The sequence below is a fragment of the Fopius arisanus genome, unplaced genomic scaffold, assembly GCF_000806365.1.
Source record: "Fopius arisanus strain USDA-PBARC FA_bdor unplaced genomic scaffold, ASM80636v1 scaffold00065, whole genome shotgun sequence".
Classification (NCBI taxonomy): Eukaryota; Metazoa; Arthropoda; class Insecta; order Hymenoptera; family Braconidae; genus Fopius; species Fopius arisanus.
The window spans coordinates 614,742-634,448 of record NW_011887804.1 but is presented as its reverse complement, the minus strand read 5'-3'; the positions used below and the strand labels follow the sequence as shown (position 1 = coordinate 634,448).

The 19,707-nt window shown below is 37.7% G+C and overlaps 5 protein-coding genes and 1 non-coding gene across 10 annotated transcripts; 3 read left to right on the top strand and 3 right to left on the bottom strand.

Annotated features, from left to right (window-relative positions):
* The first annotated feature begins 225 nt into the window (after positions 1-225).
* Positions 226-2,053, top strand: LOC105269177 (protein lifeguard 4). Its single transcript, XM_011309217.1, has 6 exons — positions 226-430; positions 769-908; positions 988-1,096; positions 1,164-1,269; positions 1,349-1,500; positions 1,609-2,053. Exons 2-6 carry the CDS (start codon positions 776-778, stop codon positions 1,856-1,858), a joined length of 750 nt encoding a protein of 249 aa, XP_011307519.1. The 5' UTR covers positions 226-430; positions 769-775; the 3' UTR covers positions 1,859-2,053.
* RpL26 (ribosomal protein L26) lies at positions 2,048-3,548 on the bottom strand. The gene is made up of 5 exons (XM_011309218.1): positions 3,509-3,548; positions 3,273-3,336; positions 2,763-2,943; positions 2,509-2,649; positions 2,048-2,240 (listed from the first exon to the last, which is right to left on the bottom strand). Exons 1-5 carry the CDS (start codon positions 3,531-3,533, stop codon positions 2,103-2,105), a joined length of 549 nt encoding a protein of 182 aa, XP_011307520.1. The 5' UTR covers positions 3,534-3,548; the 3' UTR covers positions 2,048-2,102.
* On the top strand, positions 3,543-6,109 carry LOC105269180 (uncharacterized). The gene is made up of 3 exons (XM_011309219.1): positions 3,543-3,628; positions 4,054-4,413; positions 4,808-6,109. Exons 2-3 carry the CDS (start codon positions 4,331-4,333, stop codon positions 5,661-5,663), a joined length of 939 nt encoding a protein of 312 aa, XP_011307521.1. The 5' UTR covers positions 3,543-3,628; positions 4,054-4,330; the 3' UTR covers positions 5,664-6,109.
* A 119-nt stretch (positions 6,110-6,228) lies between these two features.
* On the bottom strand, positions 6,229-19,143 carry LOC105269181 (uncharacterized). 5 transcript variants are annotated; one of them, XM_011309222.1, is made up of 8 exons: positions 18,625-19,026; positions 18,144-18,270; positions 12,658-12,735; positions 12,177-12,358; positions 11,897-12,095; positions 11,671-11,777; positions 7,131-7,253; positions 6,229-6,800 (listed from the first exon to the last, which is right to left on the bottom strand). In XM_011309222.1, exons 2-8 carry the CDS (start codon positions 18,184-18,186, stop codon positions 6,330-6,332), a joined length of 1,203 nt encoding a protein of 400 aa, XP_011307524.1. In that variant the 5' UTR covers positions 18,187-18,270; positions 18,625-19,026; the 3' UTR covers positions 6,229-6,329. The 5 variants fall into 5 exon arrangements, with proteins under 5 accessions (XP_011307524.1, XP_011307522.1, XP_011307526.1 ...); XM_011309220.1 differs by lacking the exons at positions 18,144-18,270; positions 18,625-19,026 and adding an exon at positions 13,956-14,016; XM_011309224.1 differs by lacking the exons at positions 6,229-6,800; positions 7,131-7,253 and adding an exon at positions 7,628-11,341 and having other exon boundaries at positions 18,625-19,143.
* Positions 14,837-17,874, top strand: LOC105269182 (stress response protein nst1). Its single transcript, XM_011309226.1, has 3 exons — positions 14,837-15,267; positions 15,498-17,338; positions 17,551-17,874. The coding sequence occupies exons 1-3, from the start codon at positions 14,997-14,999 to the stop codon at positions 17,752-17,754; spliced, it is 2,316 nt and encodes a 771-aa protein (XP_011307528.1). The 5' UTR covers positions 14,837-14,996; the 3' UTR covers positions 17,755-17,874.
* Positions 19,144-19,594: 451 nt separating the features above from the next.
* TRNAP-AGG (transfer RNA proline (anticodon AGG)) lies at positions 19,595-19,666 on the bottom strand. The gene has a single exon. It is a non-coding gene; the product is annotated as a tRNA-Pro (tRNA).
* Positions 19,667-19,707: the final 41 nt, after the last annotated feature.

Here is a 19,707-nt window from a genome sequence, read left to right as displayed (position 1 = left end):
TACAACTTATAAATATTATAATAAATATTTTCCTATGATTGAAATAATGCTTTGGAGATGAATAAAATTGAGTATTGAATAAAATTGTTCCGTAATTTGCGTGCGAGTGCATTAATGCAAGAGAGAAGATAAATAAAAAATGAATGAAATAGTACTTTGTTTGAATTGTCCCGCCATTCAGGCGATGCCACATTCCTCGAATCAGAAATTATTATTTGTTTTTCTCTTCGGGCAGTTACGGAGTAAAATAATCGGTTTCCTCTACTATACAAGCCCAATAAGTGACTAATTGACGTCGTACTAATTTCACCTGAACAGTCAGCTGGTAAATTTTCACCCAAATTTATAGAGAAGAGAAAGAAAATTACTGAGTGATTTCAGTCTTGGATGAGAGGTTAATTGGGGTTGTGCGACAATTTTTGAAATCACGGTATGTAAATTTATAATTTTGGTGGAATAACCATTTTATCAGTAATTGTTGGCGTTAAAGACACCAGGAAATCGGATTGTTCTCGAGGGAATTCGATCTATTGGAGAATTCTGAAAAAAGACAGATGGAGAAAATGAAAAATTGAAATAGGTCACAGATTGCGTCGAAACGTCAAAAAAAAATCGAGGAATTCGTTGAGATTTTTAATAATCTGGAAAGAATGGAAACACTGGGAATTCGCTCGGAACACACCATATGCCCAAAGTCGATTATTTCCTCTCACTCCCAAAAAAATCTTATCAACATTTCGTTATCGTCAATTATTACTACAATTACAGGTGAACCATGGCTACTGTGCCATTGCTGTTGGCGGAGGAGGATGTGGAGAATGGGGGAAAATCAGATGACTCCTCCAACATACAAAATGATTTTGCTTATCGCAATAATGTCCACAATGCGCACATCAAAATTCGCATGGGTAAGTATATTAATTAAAATCGAATTATTATAAACCCAGATTAAGTTCATAATATAAATGTTTATTAATTATGACACAGCATTCCTGCGGAAGGTATACGGCCTCATCTCCGTGCAGCTGTTGCTGACAGTTGTCATTTCTGCTGTTTTTATTTTATGCGAGCCTGTCAAGCAATGCGTCCAGCAAAAGTAATTTTATTATCTCCTTGTAATTCTCGTTTTGTCTATTTTATTGTGGTATTTTCTTATTCTGTAGCTCATGGATGATGGGAGTATCGTTTTTCGCAACCTTTGGAATCCTGATTGCCCTACACTTCAAGAGAAGAGAGCATCCAACCAATTTAATTCTCCTTGGCGCATTTGTACGGCATTCTCAATAATTAACTATGGAATAGTCAATATTTTAATCTTCAAAATTGAAACTCTATTTTCTTTTTTTAGACTATCATCTTATCTTACTCTGTAGGAACTGTCGTAACCTTCTTCGACGTCAGTCTAGTGCTTCAAGCAATGTTTATTACAATGGCTATTGTTATTGGACTGACCGTTTATACTTTCCAGTCAAAACGAGATTTCTCGTTCTTGGGATTCGGGTAAGGGATTTTGCGCAGTAATTTTCTCACTTTTTGTAGAGAAATCCTTCGATTTACATACAATTCTTTGCATTTGCTATTTTGAGTTTATCATTTATTTAATTGCAGCCTGTTCGCTGGTCTCAGTGCTCTACTAATTGGTGGCATCATGCAACTATTCCTCCAGAGTCCCATTTTGGAGCGGCTGACAACTATAGGTGGTGCTATTCTCTTTGCTCTTTTCATAATCTACGACACCCACATGCTGATGCATATCCTCTCCCCCGAGGAATATATCCTAGCTGCAATCAACATCTATCTCGATATTATTAATTTATTTTTACATATTCTGCAAGCACTAGCTGCTGCTAAACGATAAACTCATGGATTATTTGGTGATGTAAATACTTATCAATTCAAAAAACAGTTTATTTCTTTTTATGCACAAATTGTATGTAAGTATTTCGTGAGCTTTAAATATTTGGATGTTGAATAAAATTGACGGTCTGGTAAAGCTGGAAAAGTTGATATGAAAAAAGAAGGGATGGAAGATTAAAGAAATATCAAGTGAAAATTTTGTGTTTTTTTTATTTAATTCGCATCCGAGAGAGAATACATTATATTTACGATGTTTCCATAGCAGACGTGGTCTCCTCGGTGTATTTTCCTTTGTCCTTACCTAGGGCAGCCGCACGTCCCTTGCTTCGCCTATCGATGATCTTTTTGCGGTCTTTGTCCATCTTCAATTTGACGATAACAGTCTGAAAAAATAATCGTATTCGTTCAATTATTTATGTGAATGGAAAGACAGGAGATTGAATTAATTATTGAATTATTAAGTCAGCGCCAACTATTCTACATTAATCGGCATCAATTCAATCGAGTTAATTAGTCGTCAGGAAAACCCTGAGGACCGTTCATCGATCGAGCGAAACTCCGATTTTCCGTGAATGGTTTAAATCATCATGTCATCGGATTAATAAAAACACCACTCAAACAGAATTAATGTTGCAATTAAATAATAAATACCTTCGAGGGATCGATACCAACGTATACACTGGTACTGTTTGCTTTTTCTCTCTGAATTCTCTCAATGTAGATGACGAATTTTTTTCTGTACACCTGGATAACCTTTCCAATTTGTTGACCCTTGTAGTGGCCTCTCACCACCTTTAATTACAAAAAAACAAGTTCATATTTCCCCAATCAATGATAATTAGCCACTTTTTTTTTGGTCGTAGAACACCTGTTTTTTTTTACCGTGTCAAAAAATGATCACTCACTTGCACTTCATCGTCTTTACGAATTGGCATCGAACGGACATTATATTTTTGTCGTAATTCCTTAGACAGGGGTGCGGACATAAGCCGACGTCTGATGTGAGAAGGTGCTGTGAAGTGGCGTTTACGGTTTTTCCTTCTGGAAGAGGTTACGAGCTTGTTCAACTTCATTCTGCCTTCGCTCCTTTAAAAAAAAATACATCATGATTAATTAAAAAAACGAAATGACCTGTTCACATTTTAACAATTGTCTCTCCAAAACAAATCGAAGTTCGAGGAGTACATTCTCATCGTTTATAATACAATGACATGAGTACACAGGCTATGTCATTGCTGAGGCCTCATCTGGTACATTGTTAACAGTCAAAACGAATATAATTCCACCACCGACAAACCAAAAATATTATAATCATTCGTTCGAGCCTGAACGGGACTCTCGATTTTAACTGAAAAAACACTTTATTTACAGCTCGTAATCGAGATTTATTCGGATTATTTTTAACTGAAACTCACCTACGACGGGAGGTTAGCGCATGAAAAACCGGAAGAGGAATTCCCCGCCGGAAAAGTGGAGAATCTAGAAATTATGCGCATGCGCATGTGTCAGCTACATAAAGACAGTCGCATAAGATTTTTCATGTGGACTCACCAATAATCTCTTTTTTTTACATAAGAAAGGACAAGGATAGGAGATGGAAAATAGGAAGGAAGAGGATAAAAAATTCCTATTCCAATAAACTCTCAGTTACCTGATCGTTGAAGACAGCTATACATCACTGCACAGCTGTTCAATAAACGCATATTTTTCCCCAATCTTAAATATTATGGAGTTCTATTTAGAGAGTTCAACGATGTGCAGAAAGTGCAGGGTAATTGAAATATTCAATTAATATTTAATTAACAGTACTCATACACTCTCTTGTGCGCAATTGGTTTGATACACAACAGTGTTGTCAACCAGAAATCATTATGTGACGGTACGCCGTTTGTTGGGATTGTTTGGAAATAACTGAGAAGCCTGTGACGCATCTGACGTTCACTCTTGATATCGCCTTGATCGCTCAAAAATTGATGGAATCATCAATTGAAATGCAAATGCAATTGTTTATTGGTATTCTGGAATGCTCTTGACGAATCGAGTGTACACATTCGCCTTTTTAGATGCGGTGGAAATTTTAAATAAAAACATTCACTTATTCTCGTTTTTCTCGAATTGAATATGAGTTTCCCTTGAGAATATAGACGAGGGAATATTTGTACTTTTAATGTTTTATGATTTTTTTTTCTGTTGCAGATAAGTAGAATGGTGCGTGTGATGTCAAATTCTTAAGATTTTCTTCACCAGGTTTCCAATAAACTAGAGGTGTCCAGCCAAAATTAATTGAAACTATTACATTTAAATCTTTTCAACGATCGCAATTAATTAAAAATCACACAAAGTAAACAGAAAAAAAAACAACAAATTCATACCAGGGAATAAAAAACAGAGACCAGAAAATTGTCAATTAATTTTTCTACAGAACTAAAAGACATTGTCGACGTAAGAGAAAAAAAATTTGATACACTTGATAATGGGTTCGTCAAGGCAACCGGACCATTTACTTGGCAATGGCATGTCCTTCCCCCAGTGGATGAGAGGAAAAGTAGATAGCCGGTGAGTATCTGTTACGTAACCAATTGTTCCATAATTATTCCGTCGCAAATGATAAATTCCAGTTGTTTAATAGTGGAATTAACTTTGAAGAGATGTAAATGTGTAAATTGACGGCAGAAAATAGTAACGCACTAGTGCTTTAACACTTCCATCACTGAATGCATAATGCTATTACTTTTTTTTTATCGTGTCGAAGTTCTGAGAACTGTTGGTAAATATTGCTTTTGTATTTTGCCCTGGTTTTAAAATAGATCAAGTGTTCATTGGTTGGAGCTGTTCCATAAATGGATTTGATGCTTTCGCCAACAAATTGAGGACGATCAGACAGCTGCACTAATTGCCCTCTCGTTTTATTTTTCATTGGTCAAGTGTTAATCTACCCCGCGTTTTTCAGATTCGATTTCGACCAGGGCACCTTCAGCCCACCTTCCCACGACGACAGCTTTCTCTGCATAAGATACGCTAAATCGAATAACTCTACTCAACAGCAGGAAGGGTTTCGACCAATCAATCAAGTTCTCAACGACCCAAAACCTGTTAATGACGAGAAAAGTTTGCCCTCCAGTGGAATAAATAAAATATCGGATATTAAGGAGATTGATTTCAGTAAACATCCACTTCCTTGTCAACCGTTTGTACCAGCCAGTAAAGAACGTCAGAGAAGCAAATATGAATTCCTTCAAAAATCTCCTCAAACCAAATCTCAAGGCACTGACGACGGATTTCATGGTGAACCTGCGCGATGTGGCAAGTCCATCGTCAACGTGGCGACTCGTATGATGCTGGGTACCTTGAATAAAAAATCTGAGCAACACGTGAATTCTAAAATGGAGAAAAATGAAATTTTAATTCGTAAAGGGAGTCAATCTTTGCCAGTGACCCCGATCGCCTCACCAACGTCATCTCCAGAGGGTTCCCCAAAATCCCGTAGACGAGCGCAAGGTAATCGCTACTTCACCGGATCATTCATACCCGATCGTGACAAGTACCAGGGTGGATGGTTATTAAGCAGTATCTTGAGTCAGTCGAGGGAAATTGTGGGCAATAAAATTGAAGAGGAGGATGAAGTTGCCGATGTCGTTCCACCCAAGACATTGAGTAGGAAGAAGTCGATTTCCTCCCAGAATCTATCATACTTGGGTAAAGAAGATACAACTCCGAAAACAAGTATAACGCAAGCCACTGTTACGTTCCAGGCTAAACCCTCGGAATTACGAGAAATGAATTTTTGGTCTCCGACTTCAATGTAATTTTTTGCTACAACAATTGATTCATTCAGTTTCTTTTTTTTCGGTGTAACTCGGATCTATCGATTTATAAATTTCATTTAGAAAGGTTTTTATTAGGTTTAATGTAACTCAATATTTTGACAAATTGCAGACGTGCGACGCTTTCTGACTAATTCGTAATATACACCCTTTTCTATTAATTGTGAAGTTAATTCGTGAAACAATCCATTTTCAGAGATGAATTTAGTACATTGTATGATAATAATTCCTTACACCTCACGTATAACAGAGATCGCAGGTCCTGTTGTTGATTGTATTATTCACTTGCTTTATGGAAACAAAATTATAAGTACAACAGTATGAAAGAAATGTTAATGGCTTAATTTAATCACACAGGGGATGTTTAATTTCATTTTTTCCAATAATTGTTCACACTTGAAATCGAAATAAAAGAAGTAACACAACAATTTAGTGTCTCTTATTTTTTTTTCATCATCAAAATGAACCCTTTGTCTCGAACGAATAGAATGAATTGACAATGAATTTATAATTTTTTTTCGTAATTAAAGGAACTATTTATCCATAATTATGCAAAGAACAATTTTAGCGAGTTTATTTATACATTCAATATTTACATACACATAATAAATGAGGGATCGATTACAATTAGACGTCGATATTGTTTATTTACCAAGCGTAGGAATATCCGAGTCCAGAGAAAGTGGCGTGGGCAACGACGGGGGCTGCAGCAATTGGGGCTTGAGCTGCGTAGTGTAATGGAGCAGCAGCAACTGCTGCTGGAGCAGCATAATGGATTGGAGCTGGTGCAGCATGAACCACTGGAGCTGGTGCAGCATAATGAAGCTGTGCTGGAGCAGCATGGACTACTGGAGCTGGTGCTGCATAGTGAAGATGAGCTGGTGCTGCATAGCTCAAGGTCTGATAGACACCTGGACTGCTCACACGAACATCTGACTTGCTGGTGCTGGAGAATGGAGTGTCAACGGTCTTCGAATAGGTTGAGATCTGCTGAAGATTTCCTGGACTCCTCAGGATATTTGAGGATTGCGAGGAGATGCTTGGCTCCTGGAGATTGTAACTGATCGGCGCGAATCCAGCACTGGCCACTGCTACCAGACAGGTGAGAACGATGAAGAACTGAAAAATTAATTATTCATTATTCACCGAGAAAATAATTCACAGATCGTGAAAAAATTCCGAGTTTTCAATTCTCCTTGACGGAAATTCAATTCAAAATCTACTGTGAAACCTAGAAATATTCATGCACATGAATTTCTAGTGAAAAAAAATTGAGACTCTTTTGTCGAGTAAAATCTACAGCTATTGATTTGGCAGTTAAAACTATCAACGAAACTGCACAATCAAGTTACATAATTTTCGTAGGGATTAATTAAATATTTATTATTCGAGAGCTTCTTTCTCCTCGGCATCGAGTTGTGCTTGGTACAGATTGATTTATCAAATTACCTTAGTCATGGCTGATTTATTTGTTAAATTGCTGTGATGTGTCTTGAAAATGAACGAAAGTCGAATGATGCTTGTGATTCCAGTGAATCCCCTATATATACGCCTGGAAGAGGTGGTGACTGCCTAAAAAAAAATAGCCAACGGGAGGAAAGAAAACAAAAATGTTAACGATTACATTGTGGTACTCGTAATACCCTCGAGAAACTGACAAATTCCTCAGGCAAGTGGTCACCTTGACGTAATAAGACAACCGGTATCAACCCCCCAATAGACCTTGATCACATGCAAGATTTACTCCACAAGAAATTTATTTGGGTTACGGCTCCGGCTTTCAAAAGTTGTTACGGTTTTGCGCGGTACGTTAAAGAGATGTGGCAAAAAGGCGTGGTACAGTGGTTTCGCAACATGTTTTTTTTTTCACCAAGGCGGTTCCCTCTTCAATTATACCCATGACTTTATGTAGGTCAGACTTAATTCAAATTAAAATTATATAAAAATATCAGTACAATTGGAGATTTTTATTTCAACTGACATTCTCTACTCATTTACTCCCATTGATCCCTTCGTATTCTCTCGTATCTATCCATTTTATTTGCACTCTTTTCATTTTACAAAGATGCCAAGAATACTCCAGCGAAAATATATTTTATATAAAAATTGTCAATTAATTTATCATATATCATTTTTATTCTTTGATTTAATAAACAATTTGTGAGACACTGTCAACATTATTCAGCAGCATTTCTCTCTGAGTAGAATTAAAATTTTTTTTCGACAATCTGCGCCTCCCGTTGGAAAATCCAAGAGAAAATTAGTGGAACAACTGCGAAATTTATTAGATAATTATTTTTCGTCACTCTGTGTTGAGAGTACAATGAAAAATGGGGAAAAATGTAACATCCTCAAATAATGACAATTTTTCGTCGAGTTTTCTCTTGAATTTTTTCATTCAATTGCAAAAAATACGCGAAGATATTGATGATATAAAAAAGCAGGATAAGAGAAAGTACAATAGCATTCCTATTTTTTAATCTCTGCTCTGATGTTTAATATATCAAGTAGACAATTGAAATGACTTAGAGAATATGATATAGACAAGTAGATTGGTCAAAATTTTGTTAGGTGCTCTCTGCTGAGCGAACCCACGTATTCAAGCTCAATATTATTAAATATACAGCCATAAATGACAGGCAAAACATATCACCTCTAACGCACTCCAATTCTAAGTACTTGCTATCTAAATTTCGTCCCATTTCCGAACAAAACAGATAGGAATTATTTTCCCTAGACTCTAGCATTTGAACGTTTAATTTTAATTATCATAATTTTAAAGAGTAAGACTTGAATATTTCACATAATCACCATCGAAATCTCTACTAGAAGAATTATACTTATATAAAACGGCTCAATAATTTTAATTTTAATAGCCAAGTGATGAAACGGTGGGCGTGGGGTAATAAATAATATTTCTCTTCTCATATAATTTATTTTCAATAAATAAATTGTACCTGACTATTGATTCCCGCAGAAGATTTTTTTTTTTATAAAGAAAAACGAGAGTAATAGATGGTATTGGGTATGGATTTCCATTTTCGCCCGAAAAGGAACTCAATCGTTTCATTAATTGACTATTAATTTTCTCTCATCTTCTTCAATATCTAGTTGTTGGTAAGACTATATGTCTGTGCTCATATGAGTACGCAGGAATATAGACACACTTGCATTCATATAAACTCTCGTAAATAGTCTCCAATTTTTTTTTTTGGCACTCGACTAGTCTCGCGAATTTTCTTCATCGTCGAAATCTTCAAGATCAATCGAACTTGATTAACATTTTGATATTAGATATTACAAATATTCCCCAGAATAATTATCTCTTTTACAAGTTTATCTGAGATTTTTATTTTACTCCATTCTCTATCTCGTGTTTCTCCAGTGTAGCATAAAAATATTGAATTTCAAACGCTCGGTAAAAAATACATTATAAATTTGTCATTTTATTTGCACTTTTTATTGCGAGAAAATATCCAACTATTTATCTGATTTAACTAATTTAGAATAAATCTTGATAAATTAACAAATGAATTTTAATATTCTCGCTCGATTAAACTAATAGATTATTCTGAGTGATGGGACTGACGAGAATGATATGATTACTAAATATTATTTACTCGACTAGCGATAAGTTGAAATAAGATAGACAGTTAATAGTATCGAGATTATGAAAATTTCATTTCACTTGATATCGGACCGCTAAAAATCGCAACTCGGGATAAAAATTGTGAAATGATCGAGACTATCCGAGACGGAGAGTAATAAATTCCATAGTGGAATAAAATGAGAATTTTGTCAACTATCGACTGGAGGATGCATGTGATTTTGCCCTGAATAGTGATACCCCTCAGGGATCTCCATGCTATTTTTATTCCACCGTTAAATTTTTTTCCATGTACCGTTTTCCATGCTATTTTAGTCGACTATCGATTCGCTTACTGTCCGATTGAACTATCCCATGTTACTCCACTGTAAAATTTGGCAGAAATCGTCTCGCAGTCCCTCCCCAAGTACCCAAAAGCCCGAAAAACTTTTTCACCCCGAGAACAATAGATATGTATTTATTTACAGTGGTAAATATGCCTCATAATATTCCCGGTGTCTTTATATTACTGCAGATTTTTCTTCAAGTGTCATATTTCATTGAATTTATTTAATAAATCGTCAGGCAGAAATAATCGATATTTATGAGGCAGTTTTAATCAACGGGGTGGAAAAAGGGGTTGTACATATGCAGGGGAGAAATTTCACACGTCAAAATGATTATTTGCTGTGGAAATATATTTATTTATGGGCGGGTAAAGTGCAGTTTACGAGGTGGGGCAATCACCAAGTCCTTTGTTTAATCCATCAATTGATCGACGGCCTAGAACCAGTAGTGAATTCCCCAGATCAGGTGAAAACACGAGTTTATGGATAAAAATATTTTGTGAAATCACTCACATTTTTTCCAGAATTGATAAAATACCCACAACATCCTTCAAAGCTTTCATAAATCGCAGATTGGTAATAACATTAAAAAATAATATGTCTAAAGGATTTTCAATTCTCTGCGCTCACCTCGAAGAATTTACTCGCGTTATTTTTATCGTCTAATTAATATTTAAACTAGTATCAGTTATTGAAAATGTACGAAAATGGCACAAAATGCTAGACTTTATATATGAATTATTCCGATCTATTCATATACGAATACTTAAATCAATCTCTACCCGCGACGATCGCTCACGAATTCACTAATCACATATCTAAATCTCGAAATTTTGAAAATAATATATTTTATGAACGCATTACGTCCGGTGAATTGAACAACTTTTGGTATGACATAATCATTGAAATTCCTTCACTCTCATAATTAGATATATGTAATGTTCTGATCTTCAGAACAATTATCACGGTTACATTTTCTCTGACTAGTCCCTCAATACTCAGCACTATATTTATAAAGAAAACATCCTATATTCGGTAATACAACTATTTTTAGAAATTTCATTACTCACTACCTTCAACATAAATTTGTGTTTCGACGTGAAAGCGGCTATTCTCATCGCATCTGTTATCAAATATTTATAAACTAGAGCAAACATTTGACATAATTTATTCTCCATTAATTCCACTATTAATTCCAAATATATCTGTACGTACGGCATCTGCAATTGGCTTTAATCCAATATTTTAATCACAATCTTTCAATTACTTGAAAGTAAACATGTCAATTACCCAAACCTGTAAATCAAATGAATAAAAAACCATCAACTAGTCATAACAATAATCTCAAACATTCATTAATACTGTGAATACTGAAATTCAGTCACTCCTATACTAAAGATCCAAGTTATAATAACCACTAGAAAGCGCATTAAGCATTTCTAAATTCTGTCGAAGAAGGTTCTTTAGTCTAATAGGAAACCGCTATTACTCTTCCACAAGTACCCCCTTCATTCAATTCGCACCCATCATGACACTTTGTAAAAAAAAAAAGAACAAGTTTACAAAGTCATACGGGGCGAACGATGGAGGGGGTCTGGACGCTATGCCTGATCTACCTCGTGGCAGACCTCCATGTAGTCGGGATTGTGCATAATGTCCTTTATCATATCTTTCAGAATAGTGTAGCGTGGAAACATTGGGTAAACTTTTGAGCTATTGTACTCTTCCTAGTAACAGAAATAATAATTCACTATTAAATATCTACAAATGAAAGTTTCCACGACTGTTCAACACAGAATTATTTCAACTCACTTCATTACTTTTGCATGATAAAATGTAGATTTTTAAATAGATTGTTCTTATTCTGACGTGTTCATTATTAATCGCGTCTATTTGTATCGTCGATATGAATTGTTGTACATTAAATTGACACGTTGAAACAATTGCGTATTAAATCGTCGTGAGCCTTCGGGTTTTAAACAAATAAATTATCCAATTAAATAACGTATTACGATCACAATTAGCTGATAATGAGGGTGTGGATTTAATGACTAACCTTGAGGTCTCGGATGAGATTTCTAAGGCCAGTGTATTTCTTCAGGAGTCTGTAAAGATCGTTCGTCATCTGGGTATTCTCAGTTTCAATCTGCACTGTTGTTAAATCTTGAAATATGTAATAAAGTTCGAGAATAAATTCTCATGGCTAATGAATTATAATAGAACGAGACTACAATTAGAGGGAAATTGTAATTAACGCTGGGATGAATTAAAAAAATACGTACTCTCGAGGCGATCGATGCGTTCTCTTTTACTCTCTGCCTCTTCAGCTAGTCTCGCTGAAGTTTTAACACCCTCACCGCTTTTGTGTGTTTTTTCCATAATAGCACAGGCCCGTAATACAAATACAGGAACAGTTTCCTGTTTTTCTTGTCTCGGTATGTCAACTAGAGTCCAATATTGAGTCTCCAGTTTAATCACATCCTGGGAATCATTCAGAGGATTTTTTAAAATCACATTTGATAATTCCATGAGCTTCCAATGAGAATGTAAATTCCTTCTCACCTTTATCATCACCTTCAGTAAATTATATCGTTGAAATATATTTCTAACTTGTTTGCTGTCGGTGTACTTCATCATGAGATCAACGAGTGCTCGTTTTGCTGTCTCGTAACTGGCATCGAGACGTATTCTGACAGCTCTCAGACGTTCGTTAGTCTCGATAACTTCCTCTTTAGTTTGACCACCTGGGGAATCAGTGAAATTAATAATCAATATTTATTCCACCCCGTCAAGTGGATAAATGTAGAATTTCTGGGTTGGCAGGGTTTATTGGCACGTGGTCGATCGCTGCTTGTATTTCCTTTGAACCTGAGGAAATGCAACAGCTTATTTGGGCAAGTGCCAGTACGTACCAGTTGAACTCCCATAAATCAAAATTTACCTTTTTAAACTTTCTTTTGAATTTTTCACTCATTCAAATTTTTCACTTTCTCCCAGTGAAACCATTTTAATTATATACTATTTTTATTAATTTTTCACTTACTTGCTGTTCCCTCGTCCTTGACATCTTGCACAATCCTTCGCACACTTTGTGTAAACTTTCCCACCAGATTAGTACTGGCTGGAAGAGTAATTAACAAATTAATATAGAGTGGATCCATTAAATTGGCAGAAAGATGGTAAAACATTAAAAATACTATAAATAATTGGCACGTTCTAGTTCCATTTTTTCTTTTTTTGTATTTAGTTTCACGATAATTGACAAATGGTGTTGAGTGGAATAAAAGTCGTATACGTTAATGAACAGTTATTGTTTATATAGTTAAAGATTGGCGCAGTAATCTGTGGGAAAGGTCTTGCAGCTCCTTGGACTCTCTGGAGTCATATTATTTATGATGAGCAAGACACTTCAATGAAACCCGACCTTGCGCTGTTCTCATTATTCCGGATACTAACTCTTCTATTTCACGAATGAACTCCACTCAGAAGAGTCAGCGAAAAAAAAAAACGGAAGCCATTGAAATCACGTTATCAGGTCTAATTAATCCCCGCGCCAATCGGTAATAACTCAAATAAATTAATCGAGCATCAGCAACCACCAGAGCTGATGACATACAAGTTTTGTTCAAGTTTTTGTTAATTAAAGTTGATGGAAAGCAATTAAAGTTACACGGATTATGCCAATCCTTTCGAATAACAAATACGCAAAAGAACTTTTGCGCTCATTACAACAATAAAGTGGAATTGTGAAATTAATTTGAAGGTCGCATCTTGTTTTAAAGTCCTGAACTCTGAGTGTCTATCTTAAAAGCACAAACATCTGTTTTTCCATGACCCTGTGTTTTAAATTACGAGGGTAAGTTTCACTAGTCGCAGTACATACGCAATTCTAACAATTTATCGAGATGCTCTCGATTGATTACGATGATGTACGATGCGTCATTTTTCACAGGAAAATAAAAATTTTTAATGGTCTTTTACGATTACCGATCCAATGATCTGTGACGGGCTATTAATTTTCTTGACACGCAATGCACATGGTGTGTTATATACTCGGTTTGGGTGATGTGTAAACGTGTTAATTCACGAAATGGGGGAGGGAAATTGGAGGTGTTGCTGTATGTGGAGTACGAGAGGTGTTTGAGCAATCGATTGAACGTCTGGCCAATGACAATTTCCGTTTTATGATATAATTGACACATTGATGGTACTTGACAGTTGGCGGATGAGATAACAATATAATGACGTTTTGGGAATTTCCCATTCCGCCTCGATGCATGTCGATACTCGTAGAATTATTCATTCAATTATTCAACATGAGTCTTGAGATATTCCCACTACCTGCTATTTGAATAATATTCTCGTACGGACAGGCAATTTTTGGCATTTTCCCATCACTCTAAAATCTCTCCTCATTCAGGTGCAGCACCAGAAGAATTGGATAACACCCGTTGAACAATAAAAAATTGCGTACGCAAAGTGATTGACTGCAGTTCAAGGTTTCGAAATTGATGTCGGCATGATCGAGAAGTAGAATAAAACAGCTACGAGGGCACAAAGTCTATTATTCCTGTATTCCCGATGATATCAATAACCAATGGAATAAAGTTCGCGTTTTTGCACTCATCAAACTCGCGAATTGAACGAACAGCAATTTTTCAAGTGAATTTTAATCGAAACGCCATGTACCCAACTGTTCCTCATCTCCACCACTCAGCTCCACCACTTTCAATGGATTCCCTGTATTTTCCTCACCCCGGAAATATTCACCGATGTTTTTCTCGAAACAAGATCCAATCTCCCGTCATTTCCAGGAAAAATATCCGCATCTCCATGTCCTGAGAAAATTAATTCTACAGTTGAATAATTGGATGTTAATGATGGATTGATTAGATGAGTTGCTTCGGGCGTCAGTAATTGTTGAAGTTATGAAATGAGCCGATGAATTTATTGGGATTACATCAGGTCGATGAATTGCAAGTGTAGGACGAGTGATGAGGCATGTCAATTGATGGTGATGATCACCGGAGGGGCCTCTGGGCAACTAGCTTATCTCGGTGCTATATGAGCCTAGGTGCATCAGCATTGTGCATAAAAAGAGATGGCTAAGAGAGAACGGGGACAGATAGCAAGATTCAGAGTGGCGGATGAGTATCCGGGGTGGAGAGATGGCAGGGGAAATAGTGAGACGTACATTTAATTCTGTGACGAGGCCCTGGCACCGGCAGTATGTCAAGATCACTTCATCTTCAGTGATGTGTAGCTTGTGCGCGCAAACAATCCTGACTGGGACTGACGATTCCATTTTTTAAAATTGATATTCTCAAGATTGGTACTGGAACTGGCACTGATATCCCGGTGGTAATTTCATTTCACCAGAGGATGAAAAAAATCAGGGGAAAAATGTTTTGGGTTGTTATCATGGTGGTGATGCCTGGTACATTACTGAAATGTTCTTCAGCTGATTTAACCGCGACTGTTGACGATCAATATCCGTGGAGTGCGCTGGCTCAACGAAAAGGACCAACGGCTCAGGATACAGCTGGGGGAAAATCGTTTAAACATTCGAATGAAAAAATATCGATCGATAAATTTCTTCGGGCCTCATGGCAAAAATTTCCGCAGTCACCAGCTTATGATGAACCATCATTTGGTTTGTAATTAATGTTCCTTTACCACTTGATTTTTTAAATGCAATATTTAATTACGTTAATTAGGGGAAAGTGCATCAGAGTGCGCACTGATGTTTTAATAATCATTCATTTTAATTGCACGATAACTGGGGGAGAATTTTTAGAATAATTAGTGTCTCGTCAACGAGGACAAAAAATGGAATGTATCGGTGAGATAATTAAAAAATTGTTGTAATAATTTCTTCAACAGGTCAGCAAATCGAAGACCAAGGCCCGGGTTCAATTGAAATCTATCGTTTAACGAATCTTGATGACACAGACTTGAGCATACCACCTCTACCCCTCTGGAACAATCCAAGCCACCGTGAGAAGCTGGTGAATAATAAATTGCCAACGGTTACCTACGAGTTTAAAAAATCCCATAAACCGGGAATGAAGAAAAAGCCGTTATTTTTACGTCCATCACAAACCGTTGATAAGGAGAGAAAGGAAAACGATCGAATGGGTGTGCCGGAGCTTCAAATTGGGTGTGAGGGGCTTGAAGCATCGTCAGAGGAATTCAACCGTGAGCCAAGATCAATTTCCGTTAAAAATACTAGCCAAGATACTTATGTTGAAGTACCACCTGTTTCACCGATTCATCCAGTGACCATAGACTGGGATTACAACGAGGACGATCAACCTCGTCGTTACGAGGACATGGACGAGCTACTCAAGCTGAAGAATCTCGAGTTGATGGTGAATAAGAAAATTAAACATCGGGGGGATATGGCGCCTGAGGTGGACTCTGACGTTGAGTTTGATGGGAAGAAAGTGCCACTTCGTGGTGACCTGGTGGTAAATCGTAAGGTCAGGTCAGTGTCAGGGAATTATAAAAACCGTTGGAATAACGACGCTGGTCTGTGGGGTTTCGGTGAAAATGATGGATACATCTCAGAGGATGATGATGGATTTGATGGGAGGGGAGGGCAAACCGAGGCTCAAAGGTACCGAGATAATTATCAAAGAGCTCAACAGGAGGAGATGGATAGGAGAAGAAAGGAGCAATTGGAGAGGCAGAGAATTGATGGGAGCAGGAGAAATGATCACGTGACACACTCGGAGATTGAGAAGATTCAGAAGGAGTATGAGTTGAGATTGTCCGCAGAGCAGAGGGATCGGGAGAGGAAATTGAAGGAGTACATTGAGAGGAATCGTCCGATTGTCGTTGAGAATCGGGGGGATGAGGAGAGGAGACTCCTTGAGGAATTTAGAAGAATATCGGGGGGAAACGGTAGGAGCGATCCACGGTGGAGGCATCAGGATCGGTCAAGGGGGCCATCACCACCGCCAGCGTATCCCGGTTCTTCACGAGTTGATGATGCCAGGAGGCAGGAGGATGAGCGGAGAAGACTGGAGGAGCAGCGCAGGAGGTGGGAGGAGATCAGGCGAGAGGATGAGGCAAGGAGGTCCGAGCAGGAGAGGATGAGACAGTTGGGAGGACGACATCGAGTAAATAACGATATGAGGGGTAATTCGCTTGAGGAGAGGAGAGCTGAGGAGAGGAGAGCTGAGGAAAGGAGAGCTGAGGAAAGGAGAACTGAGGAGAGGAGAGCTGAGGAGAGAACTGAGGAGAGGAGAGCTGAAGAGAGAAGAGCTGAAGAGAGAAGAGCTGAGGAGAAGCGGCGGGCAGAGGAGCGGCGACGGGAAATGGAACGGGAGAGGTGGATTGAGATGCAGAGAAATGGCAATAGGAATTCAGATTCGAGAGCTGAGGAGAGACGGAGGGAAGAGGTGGAAAGGATGGAAAAGATGAAAGAGATGGAAAGGAAATATAGAGAGAGAAATGGTGGAGGGAGGAGGGAGGAATCGGGGGATTCAAATAGACGGGTAGATGAGCGTTCGAGAACTCAGACACGATTGGGGGAAGAAAGGGATCGTTTTATGGAACAGAAGCAGAAGACTCCGCATGTGAAACTTCCGAGGTGGGAAGAGGCTAGACTCAATGCCCTTCCTGTCAGTGCGAGGATCATACTTGTTCCAAATTCATCTCACAGGTCATCTACCCCATCACCACTTTTTCCCTCACGAGGGAATTTTGGGGATGACGATGTGAGTCAAGTCTTTCATTATTCACGTAATGAGAATTTAATTAAAAATTAATTTCATTTTCAGAAGAATATTTTATAATTAAGACACCGGAATTTAATGTGAATTTTTTTATGGAGATGTTTTTTACCTGCTTATATTTATTATGAGAGATTTTATTATTTTATACGAGAGCATTTAGAATTATTAATGTTATCTGGATTTTAAATTTTTAGCATGGATCGAATAATCCACCGAGTGCCTGTGTCTGGGCTGTTGTCCAGTGCTGTCCCAGTCGTGATCACCGAGTATTGAATAGTTGTTTCGAGTATTTAGGGTGCCCTGGAGTTAGTTGGGATCCTAATCCGTGTACAAGTGCTATATCCGACGCCGCAAGATCTCAAGTCGCCCAGTTCTATGCGAGCGCTGATGAAACGTGACAATCAACAGTTTGAGCAAATTCTTCTTTTTATTTCTTCTATTTGATACTGTGTGCTATATTGTACTCGTCGCTTATAGCTAGGCTTAATCTCTCAACAAATAAATGATTGATAAACTAATGAGGGTGTATTAATCCCGGAAATTAATTCCGGCTCATGTATCATCTGGAGTGTTTGAATTAGGCGGAAGTCCAGGGAATTCCAATTGTCATGTCCACGTCTGGATTCCAGGGAAAATTTTATCGTGTGGTAATGTAAATTATTTTTATCGATTGTTTATGTTTTTTAGGTATTTTCTTTATACGTTGGGGTGTGGGGGCTAGAGGTTTTTAATATGTTCTTAAATTAATAGTTAATATCAGGGGAATTTTATGGATTATGGTACTTACCGTCGGTGCGCTGTGCGGTACCACGTTTATCGCCCTTTCCCATTATTACCACTTTCTGTCTGAGGTTTTACTTTTCGTCTATCTTCTTATCGAGCCCGTCGTCTCCTGGTTCTTCCGCTACTGCTACCTGAAATATTGAGAATCGATCAGTGAGAGTAGGATCGGTGAGCACAGGATGTGCCAATAGTAATCCTGATAAGGGTAATTGATAGCTGGGGGATTTTTACGTTAATCTTTTTTTTGTGCATGAACTGTCAATAGTTTTTTGATGAATATGTGAAATAGTATAATAGTAGGCGGACGGTGCATTCTTGGGGATGATCCATAAAGTTGGGAGAAAAAATAATTACACGGATTATGGCTCCACCCACGCGACCTTAATTTTTCGAATATTGGATTTCTTATCTTATCAGTGAAATTGAATTTCGATAGAAATGGAATTAGGGGGTCTTGGTGGAAGGGGATGAGGTGCATCACTCACCTTGATTCACGCGGCATTCCGTTGATCACTTTAATCTCGACATGATTATTGAAGAAATTGCAAGATTTACCAGTGCTATTGATGGATGAGAGACTTTGAAGAGAGTTTTGAGTAATTTCAGGAGATAAAGTCGCGAGGATCTTGTCGGGAAGAGATTCAACTGGACGTTATGGTGGATAGGCAGGTGGTGAACGAATTTTTCATCATTGACAAACGTCAAAGGAAGATAAAACGAATCGGTAGTGAACAACTGAAAATTCACGAGATGAATTTTTAAAGGCAGTTGTCCCTCTGTCAAGTGCACGTTTTTGTGTTGATAATTGTCATGTTTAATTTGAATTTCATGTAGGGGTGTGGGTGGTGCAGCACGTGTGTTTTTTTTTCAGTTGTCTTTTTTTTTTGAATATACTCTTTTTTTTTGGTCTGGGGGTGATGTGATTTCCCGACTGTGAACTTGAATCGACTGTCTTGCTCACTGGCGAACCCGAGGACAATAATCCCCGCTTGTACTCCGCGACTAGACGCACCCCGGGCTGACTACCTCCGGGGATCCGTTCATGCGCTCTCTTAACATCCGATCTCCCTGCACGTCACCGAGGGTCCCTCAACCCTCTCCAAATATTATGGATCAACGATACCAACTGAGTGGAATTTTCCTACCCTTGGATATGTTGAGGATTTGGGGCTCGTCGCGACATCTACTGCTGTAAGGGGCGAGGGAAATCTTATCATATTTTTTTATCAGATTAATTTCTGAATTGAACCCCCAAGATGACCTTGAGATTAAAATTTTTTAATCCTACTGTCAATGCTCCTATTTGCAATTCAAATTTTTGAAAAATATCTATTGATTCGATTTTTAAACATTATTTTTCACGTATATTATTTATTTAATCGTTTTTTATACCAGAGAGAGATACTGCAAAAAATAAAGTGAAATTAAATTTAATTACGGAAGGAAAAAAAAATCGGGCTCGTCCGGGATTTGAACCCGGGACCTCTCGCACCCTAAGCGAGAATCATACCCCTAGACCAACGAGCCAATCCTTAAATTTAAATTGGTATTATCCAGTTAAATCCAGT